Source organism: Hippocampus bargibanti, linkage group LG22 (assembly GCF_051943395.1).
Source record: "Hippocampus bargibanti isolate YZ-2025 linkage group LG22, ASM5194339v1, whole genome shotgun sequence".
Lineage (NCBI taxonomy): Eukaryota > Metazoa > Chordata > Actinopteri > Syngnathiformes > Syngnathidae > Hippocampus > Hippocampus bargibanti.
Window position 1 is genome coordinate 4,780,001 of NC_142755.1, and position 12,344 is coordinate 4,792,344.

Consider the following 12,344-nt stretch of genomic DNA (forward strand, 5'->3'; position numbering starts at 1 on the left):
GTGTTTTTTCAACCCGGAAGTGCCAATGGACACAATGGCTTTCTTTTTGCACCGCCACCCAACCAAAATTAAAAAAAGAAATCTTGTCACACCCAAAAGTTTGTGTCGTACCATAAAGGTTTGTGTCATACTATATTTTAATTGAATTCAACTATCCGTTTGTGTTTCGTTTCTAGCCAATCAGATTAAATTCTTTTATTATGACGTCATTAGCAGAAATGTTTAGAGATTCTGAGTACGTTTGAGGACGGAAAAATAGTACTGTATTCATTTTTGGGGTGATGTTATCTTCATTGAGTTGCTTTGAATTCAGACTGAGCTCGTTTATTTCTTTTTTATTTGTTTTATTCACCGATTCACATTGTTGTGGTTGTTGTTTTGCACGAAAAGGACGTTTCGTCGGTTTGTTGAAGGCATATTAAATTCTATCTATCCACTTGTAGCAAATATTGCATTTAAATGTGATCAAACACCGTCATCTATTGGCCATTCGTTGCAATTACAAGACTGTATTTAAAGGTGTTCAAACACCACCATCTATTGACCATACTTTGCGATTACAAGTCGTCTGGATATCATGGTGCCATCTTGAAGAAAAACCCAAACAAAAAGAAAAATGAAACAAGTGGCCCACACTCGACATCATTTTCCCTCGTTTCATAAACGTTTGAGACGATGTCACTCCACCAGAGAGCAAAATAAAGACGTTTAATAATAGCCAGAAGGGTCCAAACAGGTCATTAAAAGTCATTAGAAGGGAAATAGTTGGCTGGGCAACAAAGTTTTCTTCTGGAAAGAGGCCACCTGCGAAGGATTGCGCCACTAGCATTGAAGTCGACTGACAAGATTTACTGTAACCATAAAAGAGATGACGGGTCGCAACCGCATATTGTGGATTAGTTGAACGCATTCAGGGCTTAAATCTGCTACACAAAGGAGGGAATAATCTCCCTTAAAAATGGTTGGAATAGTGTCACACGAGAGGAATATTTGATCATAAAACATGCTTGTTATTGTAGGCCTAGCTAGCTAGTAAGACCAAACGATGCATCATGGGAAATGTTGGATCAGGTGTCTTAAGGGGAGCTGCTGGGGGGGCACTTGAGGACATGAGTCGTACGAGTCAGAGCGAAAATAGGTCTGAGATGTTTCTCTTTGTTTGGAGTTGAGTACTTGCGCGAGCCCTGCGGACGTGAGCTTTGTCATGTGGCGTTACATAAGGTGCGTTTTGGATTTATTTATCCTTGTCGCTAGCTAACACGCTGCGACCGGATAAACGAGCGAATAACCAATGCGAGCCTTTCGCCGAAGCTGCATGTGACCTATTTATAGTCCTGGCCCGGACTCAGATGCAACCCTACTCCATCTGTCCAGTCACGTCGCCTCTCCCTAGCTCCAGTGTCCCGTCGGGCAGGCCAGGGGCACCCCGCTCGGTGCCCTCCCTCCCTTCTCCGAGGCAGACAGACGGCAGGAGAGGCCGACAGCTGGCTCCTGGATCCTCGCACACCATGGAGGCTATGTCCGTTCCACTCCGGGAGGAGGGCGGGGTGTCCTTAGGTCAAGAGATCAGGGTGGAGGCCTTCACTGGCACCGTCCGGAGGAGGGTGTCCTTCGCAGACGCCTTCGGCTTGGATCTGGTATCCGTCAAGGAATACGATGACCTCGCCGAGGACGAGGAAGTCCCCGAAAGGGTGGCGGCGACCCAAGAGGAGTTCTACCTTTCGAGTTCTACCTTTACACCCCCTTCGTCCGAGGAGGAACTTCTGCAGCGCCTGGAGGTCCAGATGGCCGAGCTGGAGAGCCTGGAGCTCCTTCCGGGGACTACCACCCTCCGAGGCTGCGTCCGGGTCCTCAACCTCTGCTTCAGAAAGTCCGTCTACGCCCGCATCACCCTGGATAGCTGGAAGACCTACTTTGACCTCCCGGCTGACTACGTACCCGGATCGAGTGATCGTGAAACCGATCGCTTTACCTTCCAATATACTTTGGCCCTCCCACTGGAGAAATCAGGCACCCGGGTTGAGTTTTGCCTACGCTACGAAACTTCAGACGGGACTTTTTGGGCCAATAACCGGGAGATGAACTACGTCATCTTTTGTCACCAGAAGAATCCCGCTAAGCAACAAGTGCAGGAGGACCCGAACAAGAAACGAAGCTGCCTTCGAGATAACAGGTAAGAAATTCCGGTTCCCGTTTATTTCCTGACATTTTCGGAATCTATGAACTTGATTGACAGCGTGCCTTTCAGTAAGAACTTTTGTTGCCGGAGGGCTCCGTAGCTGTGATGGAATGTTGCAGTGATGGGTTTACTATGCCCATATATGGTCATGTTGTCCTTTGGGTAAAGATGGACGTGCACTTCCTGGGCAAGTCATTAAAAAAATCAGATTGCATCGCATGAGAACAATTTGTGAGTCAGAAAACTGGGATTATAGTCGTTTTTGGGGGGTTGATGCCAAGTTATTCAAGTCTTGAATAATATCCATTGGAGGCTGACACACTGTCTATGTCGTCACAGGAAGTCGCAAGAAAACGAGAATACGGAGACGGTGACGCTTGTCGCAGGTGCGTTTGTTTACATGTGTCGCGATGACATAGCGTTTGTCAAGCCCCCCCAAATTAATTCCTGGCCCTTGTCCACCCCCAGAATCCGAGCCATCGCGTGAACCGGAGGGGGCGAGGGATGAGCGTCGTGGGTTATTCTCGCCCGACCAACCCAAACCGCTGGTGAGGTTGCGTGTTGGATTTGTCATGAGAGGTTTTAGGACACCCCATGCCAGAATAGAACATTCCAAAAAAAAACAGGAGCATCCAATACATTTTTAGAAATGTGTAAAGACCCCAACAAATGAGCTCTTTGCAACACTTTGAGCCTTGCCATTTTGCTTGAAATGAACTTCTGGCCTCTTTGACAGGTGGCGGGCCTAAAAAATCGCCAACGAACGGCGCGCTTGATGCGCGTGAAAGAAATCTTCTCCCAGAAGTGGGGGCAAGCACCCTCACGCCAGCCTCCCAACGCCCCGCAGACCTCGGTGGGGTTCTCGCATCAACGTAAACAAGTGCTGACCTATCACCAAATCCCCCTGATTACTCTGGACTGGGACGATGAGAAGCATACGCGGTTGGTGAGTTCCAACATGGACAAAATCCGGACCGGGAGAGGCAAAGTGACCAAAGGATCCGAGGAAAACGGAAAAACCGGGGTATCTGTCAATGATATTTGGGCGACCTTTCTCAATGGGGAAAGTCCAAGCCCCGACAATGAAAGCTCCGTGTGCGACGTATGGCAGGCGTTTATTCGCGGGCCCCCCTATCAAAGCGACAACAGAGTCCCTGAGTCGGAATGGTTACAGAACGCGGCTTCTATTCCCCCGGCGAGCAAGAACCACAGGGGGTCGGGGACCTCAGATGTGAACGCAAAGGCCCAGAAGACCAACAGCGATGGTCATAGGATCTTGAGGGCAGAAAGTCCGGAAGGGCAAGAAACAGGTGGCGTACACACGGCTAACATGGTACAATCTAAGAACACAAAGACACAAGGGGCAGGGGACGGAGCCTTGAGGAACTCCATGCATGATGTCACATCCGCGGAAGAGGAGGTAGCTCCTAAAAATGAGCCATGCGAACATCAAACGACAACAAAAAACATCCATGACAAGCTTCTTGATCCGGATCAACGTTGCAGATCAACCCACGCGGAGGAACGCGGCGATAGCTTAGCAAGGCGCGAAATGTCAAAAGAGCTACAGAACCAAACGGAGTCACCGGAGAAGTCAAGACTGGATCGGGATGCGAAGGATGAGGAATCGGACCCTATTGAGTCCAGACTAACCGGAGACGATTCCATCATGGGGGTCCACGGTCACATCCCAGCTAATGCAAATGATAACATAGCGGCTAAAGTTGAGCGGGAGCCAGTGGGAAGCACCACAGAAGAAAACGGGCAGTCGACACGCCGCGGTGTCATGTGGTGGAACATCTTATCCATCTTGAATCACATCGCTCGAATTGTCACGTGCAGCTTGCCGGTCGCCGGGTTCCTCGTCGTGGTGGTCCTGGATGACTTCCTGGTATTATTTGCGGTCTACGTCGTTTCCATGGCTTGGTGGTTTCGCAAGTGGAGAGGCAGCAGGGGGGGAAACAAACACGGCGGATGTTAGGAGGAAGTAGGTGCAATAATCGTTTGTGATCTTCACATTTGTATATTTTTGTTGTTGTCTTTCTACCTTTCACGTGTTGCGGTGCTTGTCTGACTGTTTTGAATAAAGTCAACCACTGGTCACAGCATTTTGCGGGCCTCCAGAAATGTCCAGAAGTTCAGTGAAGATTGAATGATATTTTTTTGTACTCTACATTGGTCAATATAATAATAACAATAATAATAATAATTATAATAATTATAATTATTATTATTATTATTATTATTATTATTATTATTATTATTATAAGTAATATATTTATATTACTATTATTATTATTATTATTATTATTATTATTATTATTGTTATTATTAGTAGTAGTAGTATTTTTTGTTTATTTTTTATTTTCTACTTTTGACTTTTCATTGTAAATTATTTTTTTAAATTATTTTTTACTTTGATTTGTTTTACTTTTTATTGTATTTTTTATTTTGTTATTTGAACATGTTAAATGTATTTTTTTAAGTTTGATTTTGTATTTTGTATTTTTATTTATTATTTTGAATTTCTTATGTTATTTTTATGTTCTTTTTTATTTAGTAATGTTACATTTTAATTTTATTACTTTTATTTTTTATTTAAAAATCCTTCATTTTTAATTTGTACTTTTTATTATATATATATATTTTATTTTATATTAATTTTTGATTTTATTTTAGCAAAGCAACATCGATGACCATTGAATAATAATTATGTAATTTTTTGTGCTCAACATTGATCAATATATTATTAGTAGTAGTCGTAGTATTAGTCGTATTATTATTTATTTTAGCTACCTCACGAGCTATCTATTTGCTAGCTATCTGGCTAGCTATCTATGTATTAAGCTAAATAGCTTTCTATCTATTTGAGTTACTTCCGGGTTGAGTGAACGCTGGCGCGTGTGGCTATCGCTGCTCACCCACACGAAAACTGTGACTGTAAAGTGACCTTGAGAGTTTTGAAAGGCTCTTATAAAGGAAATATATTATTATTATTATTATTATTATTATTATTTTTTATGTTTTTTTTGTATTTTTTTTTTAATATTCTTACTTTATATTTTATATTTTTTAATTTTTATTGCTTTTTCATTTTAAACAAGTCTAAATGGATTTCAACAAACTATTCTGAATACACAAACATACATAAAATACACATTGTCATGTATATATTATATACATACACTCATTGGGAACACAGGGAAAATTGTGTTTATGTTGCAACGCTACTATTTTCCTGCAGATGGCAGTGCTGCCTAACTTATGACCCATCATGCTCGTGTGCTCAATGGTTTTGTGTGCTACAATAACACCCCCCTCCAAAAAAAATCCCCTCAAGCAAATATTTGACACAATGTGTATAATCCTAAACTTGAGATGCCGTTCTTAATCATTCGCAGTCACGTGACCATGTGACGCAAAACAAATCAGGAATGGAAGCAAAATCAGCGTGCAATGAAGTGCACTTCCGGGGACAAGAGGTTGAATGAGGACATGGATGCGTGAGTGGATGAGAGCTCTCGTGGAGGCCGGCCGGGGCCTCGTCCTCGCCGCGTGGCCCGGGGGGGACCAGAGGCACTCGGATGACAGATCGCCGACCTGACAAGACTGCATTGTCCGGCCCACTCCACCATCGTCAGCAACCATGCATCCATCCACGCATCCATCTTGCAATTTGCCACCAACGACGATCGCTTTGCTCGACACCCCCCCTCCCATCCCCACTCCCACTCCCACTCGTACCCCCAACCCACCATGTCCTTGAGTTCTTATGTCATCCAAGCTTCAGGCGACTGGTGCTTCTGACACTTAGCACTACTAATACTAATTGTAACCTGATTCATACCTGTCAACCGGCGGTATTTTTCCGTATTCTGTTCAATTTTTAGATGTGTACGGCATACAAGAAAATTTGTACGCAAAAATTGTTAAATATAATTTTTAAATATGATCATATGATCATTAAATATGAGCGGTAATGTTCATTATAACAAATATCGCTACTGGTAAAAAGCAAAGTGGACCACCGAGAAAACAAGTCAGTGTTAAAAAGCTCCTAATCATCATAATAATCATACATTTTATCCATAAGCGCCTTTCAAAACTCTCAAGGTCACTTTACAATCACAGGATAGGCTTTTCTGTGGGTGAGTAGCGGCAGCCATACGCGACAGCGGTCACTCAACTCAGAAGTAACCCAAATAGATAGAAAGCTAGCTAACTAGCTAATAGGTACCTAACAGATAGCTAGCTAGATAGCCAGATAGCTATATAGCAAATAGATAGCTACGTAGATAGTTAGCTAGCCAGCAAGATGGCTAATAGATAGCAAATAGAAAGCTCACTCGCTAGCTTGCTACATAGAGGAAACAACAGTTCCGAGAAAACAAGTTTCGGTCAAGTGGAATTTTATTTTGAAATCAGTTAAATTAGACGTTTGACTGTGTTTTATTTCATTTACTTTTACATTTTTTAAATTCAAACACTTTAGTGAGAGTATTTCTTAAATTTCCTCAAGTCACAAGTTATTTCCTTGCTATTGTCACCCTCTAGTGGACATGTAGTAAATCACACCACAATAGCAGCTATGGAGTGATTCAGATACTAATACTACTACTACTACTACTAATAATAATAATAGTAATAATAATAAATTTCATTTATAAGCACTTTTCAAAACTCTGAAGGTCACTTTACAGTCACAGGAGAGGTTTTTATGGAGGTGAGCAGCGGCAGCCACACGTGCCAGAGTTCACTCAACCCGGGATAACTCAAATAGATAGAAAGCTAGCTCGCTAGCTAATGGCTAAGTGCCTCATAAACACAAAGAATAAACACAATATAATATGATTATATACCGTAGCAAGCTCACTAGCTAAGAAACACAAAGAATGGACACAATATAGCACGATTATATACCGTAGCTAGCTAGCTAACATAGCACTACTGAAGGCCGAGCAATGAAATCCACGGCCCGCCAGTGACATCTCAGATTAAAAAAAAAAAAACACACACACACAAAAAAATACAGATATTCGTGTTTAGGCGCGTCTTGATTGGAGAACTTTCCATTAGCGCTTAGCAGGGTTTGTTTATTTATTTTATTTTGTTTGTTTTAATGATCCAATTATTCATCTGCTATTTTTATACGCCAATCATGAAATCCACCATATTTTCTGGCAGCTCATAAAGCCTCCTCGTCTCCCTTTCCCGGCTGTTTTGCTGCAAAAAAAAGGTCACGCATGGAGCAGACTGTGTCTATCTCATCCGATTCTACTTTCATCTTTATCCCACCCTCCCCCGCCCCAATTTCCCCTCCCCCGTCTCTCCGATTTCCTTTTCCGTCCAACGTTAGCTGCGGTGATCTGCAGGCTTTTTCAAATACATTTTTTGGAGGCGTCCAAACATATCAAAATGCGTTTTTTTTTTTAATCAGGCGGACATTCGTCTGATGTCTAACAGAGAACTCGGGCGGCATTTTAATGAGATTGCCGTAAGTACACACCTGAATCGAATCGATTTTTACAGCAGCGGTCCTTGTAAACCAAAGCAAAACTCTTTCAGCGTCCGTGACAACAAGTACTTGAATCAATCATAACAACTCGATTGACCTTCGGCCATTATTGAGGACAAAAAAAAAACATCATAATGAATTTGAATTAAAGACAGTTCGATGCGTATGTGGAACTGCCGCAGCTTGGAATTGAAGCGTATTTATGTGGGACAGGAGACGTCTTTTCGTCAATGGATGCTACAGCTTCGTGTTTGATTTCAACATTTAGCTTGTAGCAGACGTGCACATTTCACCAAGACACCCTTCATCCATTGGTGAAAAGGATGCTTTGATTCTCTCCACTCTTATCTAGAACTGTGTCTGTGTCTTTGTGTTGCCATATTATTTGTTATTTAGTTATGTTGTTGTTGTTTTGACTTCAAGATGGCACCGCGAGAGTGGCTGCCTTTACAGCAGCTCTTGTATTTTGTTTTTCTACTTCTTCCTTTCCTTTACTATTCTTTTCATCACTTTACTGCTGTGAAATGTAATTTTTATCCACTGCGAGACTAATAAAGGCTAATCCAATCCAATCCAATCCAATACATACAGTACATACGTACTTATATACACACACGACATTCCCGCTAGCTATACGATCGCTCTCGTTATATCTACAAGCTGTCAAGGAGAGTGTGAGCGAAGGCCGGCCTGTGTGACGGCCAGTGTGTGATGTACCGTAAATATGTCTACACGCGTGTGTGACTGTGTGCGTGTGATGGACAGAGCAAATCTATAACAAGTCCAACGGCTGGACATTGAGTGACAGGTGATGTCGAAAGCGGCAACGCAACCTGCTGTTGTCATTTTATTCGGTGCTTCTCTGATCTTTTTGTACTTTTTTTAATTTATCGGGCTGAACTCCAAACACCCTTACATGTGCTTGCTCTGGTTCATTAGGGAGATTAATTAACGTGATTAAAAAAAGAGAATACCAAGATGAAGAGAAGCAGGCAGGTAAAATTTGCGAGTGCGATGGAACTCATTCTCGAGCTACTTGTGCACTGCAACAAAAAATATAAACATTTTAAAAAAGATTGCCCCATATTTTTTACTTAACAGTATTTATAGAGCAATTTCAAACAACCATCACTGTATACAAAGTGCACGGAGCAAGAATAATGCATGCAGGAGTCAAAATTCTAATATGTGGAAATGTCGCGGCTTGGAATTGAAGCGGATTTACATGGGAACAGGAGATGTGAGATAATCAATTTGTTTGTCAATGGATGCTACAGCTTCGTGTTTGCTTTCAAGATTTAGCTTGCAGCAGACGTGCACATTCCACCATGACGTTCTTGATCCACTGGTGAAAAGGATGCTTTGAGCCTCTCGTCTTTCATCTAGAACTGCTTATACGACAAAGAGGGTGAAGAAAGTGCTTAACTCGTTCACTGCCATTCCCGAATGTATTCAGGAATTGAAAATATGACGTCGAGCGCAATTCCCGAATTTGTTCGGGTTTTGTTTTTTTTCTTGCCGGGGTGCCGATAAAACGCTGGTTAGACCTCTGGCAATGTTTTTTCCCTTCCACAAGGGGGTAGCATTTCCTTTTTTTCCATGTTAGCGCTTTGTACCAGTGTCAGCTGTTGTTAAAGCGCTATATAAACCAATATGTATGTATTGTGTTGTATTTTGTACATCTGCCCTCATTTCAATCTCAGATAACTCCAGACCCACATAATTTAGGAATTAACTGTTTTTTTTTTTCTGATGAACGAAAAGTGGGCAAGGTTTCTTACGTCGCATTGAATGTTTATGTCGTCCTAAAACTCAATAATCTGTGGGTCCTGGAATTCGACTGACAATGACAAAAACCCTGGCACTGGAGTGGACACATTTTTGCACATCATCTAGAAGTGAATGAGTTAAAATTGAATGAATGTGTCTTTTGTGTTGTGTCACATTATTTATTTAGTTTTATTGTTGTTGTTTTGACTTCAAGATGGCGCCGCGAGAGTGGCTGCCTTTACAGCAGCTCCTGTATTTTGTTTTTCTACTTATTTCTTTCCTTTTCCTCTTCTTCCATCACTGTAAATATCTCCACTGTGAGGCTAATAAAGGACAATCCAATACAATTCAATAAAAACGAGCTATGAATCGAGTTTTAAAGAATTTTGCCCTACGTTCCCAAAAAGGAATCCCATTTTTTTTGTTTGTTTTTGCAAATATTACCATATTGCTAGCACATCCGAATCAATTCTTACAATTTGCCAAACGCCACTTTCACAGACAACAAATGGCAAATAAGTGGGTGTCGATGGTGGTTGTTTGTATACCTTGTTGGCAAGCAGAAGAAGGAGGAAAGGGAGAGAGGCACCAACAGTGAGACTGCTGTGTCGCCATGGCGACTGTCTTTGCATCACAACCATAGACAAGAGATGTTTTTATGTCCTCATCCCTCCCCACCTCCGCATTTTCTACTTGATGTTTTTCTTTCCCCGCTTTGACACTTTTGCCATCGCATCTGCACACACAAAAAAAGGGCGATACAAGCGGAATGCTGATGAAGGCACGGCGGAAAAGATGGTGATGATTATTCAACGCCTCGCATGGCAATCATCAAAGGCCTCCGTTTCAATCTCGTTTACACTTTCCGCCAGTCGATAATAAAAAACGTCTCAAGATATGTCGGTCGGGTCCAGTTAGCCTATAATCAAACGTGCCGCGGGAGGTAGAAAGAAAAGATCCAATGAGGACTATCATCCCTTCATCACTCGGGAATGTTTGGGGTATGTGAACGGTACCCGGAGAGACATTTTCCCATCACCATCAACAGAACTTGGCCAAGTAAAAGCCTTCGCCATGGTAACGGATCATTCCCAGCTCTCCTACCTGAATGCTTATCGCTATGGCAACGCTGCGTAACATTCAGTTTGAGGTCATTTATTATTTTGCGTTCGTATAAAAAATAAACAAGTCAAACTCCTACCTAACTTTGACTTTCTATTAGCTAGTTTTGTATGAATGCTAATTAGCATCGCTAATGCGTTTCTGTAACTTTTAATGAAACAGACTGAAAACAAACTACGCAGAAAATATAAAAGTAGTCACTGCGCTATATTTTTATACTCTGCAAAAAACGTCCAATAGCACTGTATTGCTACATGTCAGGTGGAGTTCCTCAGGGGTCAAGTCTTGGACCCTTTTGGTTCTCGGGTGATAGGCTTTGGATTGGATTGGATTAACCTTTGTTAGTCTCTCAGTGGAGAAATTGACATTTCATAGCAGCAAAGTGATGAAAGGAAGACAAAAGGAAAGGAAGAGGTAGAAAAACAAAATACAGGAGCTGCTGTAAAGGCAGCCAATCTCGCGGCGTCATCTTGAAGTCAAACCAACAACAATAAAAACTAAATAATATGACAACACATAGACACAGTTATTTAATCGTAAGCACTTTCTGCACCTTCTTTGTCACATGAAGCAGTTCTAGGTGAAAGAGGAGAGGATCAAAGTTTCCTTTTCACGATGGAACAGGGACGTCATGGTGAAATGCGCACATCTGCTACAAGCTAAATGTTGAAAGCCAATACGAAGCTGTAGCATCCATTGACGAAAATAGATCTCCTGTCCCACGTAAATCCGCTTCAATTCCAAGCCGCGACAGGTCCACATATGCATTGGTGGTTTGCGACAGACAAAAATAACAAGACAAACGACGGCTGCCTACTCGGGGGCCATCTTGGACTTATTTTATATTTTATATATTTATACTTACTTGTGTTGGTATTCTAGTACCTTCAACGGACATGGTTGAGTGAACGCTGGCACGTGTGGCTGCCACTGCTCACCCACAGAAAAACTAATCCTGTGACTGTAAAGTGACCTTGAGAGTTTGGTAAGGCTGGCTACCTAGATAGCTATGTAGCTGGCTACCTAGCAAGCTATTTATTTGCTATCTATTCACTACCTAACTAGCTAGCTGGCTACCTAGCTATCTATCTATTTGCTATCTATTCGCTTATTTGCTATCTATTCGCTATCTAACTAGCTCGCTATCTATTTGGTATCTATTCACTATCTAATTAGCTAGTTGGCTACCTAGCTAGCTATCCATTCGCTATCTAACTTGGAAGCTGGCTACCTTACTAGCTATCCATTTGCTATCTATTCGCTATCTAACTAGCTAGCTAGCAAAAAAATGCTGTTATTATATATTTTTAAGCTTTTTCACTTCTTCGACTGGGTTCAAATCAGTTCAGGCAGTGGATAAGGAGGGGGGGAGTGCTCACCCGCCTGCACATATAAACACAGGAAGGAAATAAGCTCACGCTTCCATTTACTTTCACCACAGACAAAATTAAATATATTAAAATCCCAAATCTGTTCTCTCCCTCTTATTTGGCTGTATGGCCTCATTTCAGAAAAGCGAGGAAGTAGGGGGTGAGATAGACAGAAAAGGGGGGATGGGGATTCCTTCGGAGAGGGAAAAACATCCGAGGTGTCTTCCGCGCAGCACATGATGAAACACCAAGCAAGAACGGGGCGTGTAAATGACGCATTCCAGGGGTTTGCTCGGCTACCCCGAACAACCAGCCCCTTCCTTCTTTCGTCAATCTTCCGCCACAAATGTCAAACAGTTAATGAGCGCCAATGTGGTTCAATTTGTTT

The 12,344-nt window shown here is 42.2% G+C and overlaps 1 protein-coding gene across 1 annotated transcript; it reads left to right on the forward strand.

The window, feature by feature from the left end:
* Positions 1–331: 331 nt before the first annotated feature.
* On the forward strand, positions 332–4,287 carry ppp1r3aa (protein phosphatase 1, regulatory subunit 3Aa). The gene is made up of 4 exons (XM_088989296.1): positions 332–2,173; positions 2,519–2,565; positions 2,648–2,727; positions 2,916–4,287. Exons 1-4 carry the CDS (start codon positions 1,350–1,352, stop codon positions 4,158–4,160), a joined length of 2,196 nt encoding a protein of 731 aa, XP_088845422.1. The 5' UTR covers positions 332–1,349; the 3' UTR covers positions 4,161–4,287.
* The last annotated feature ends 8,057 nt before the right edge of the window (positions 4,288–12,344 follow it).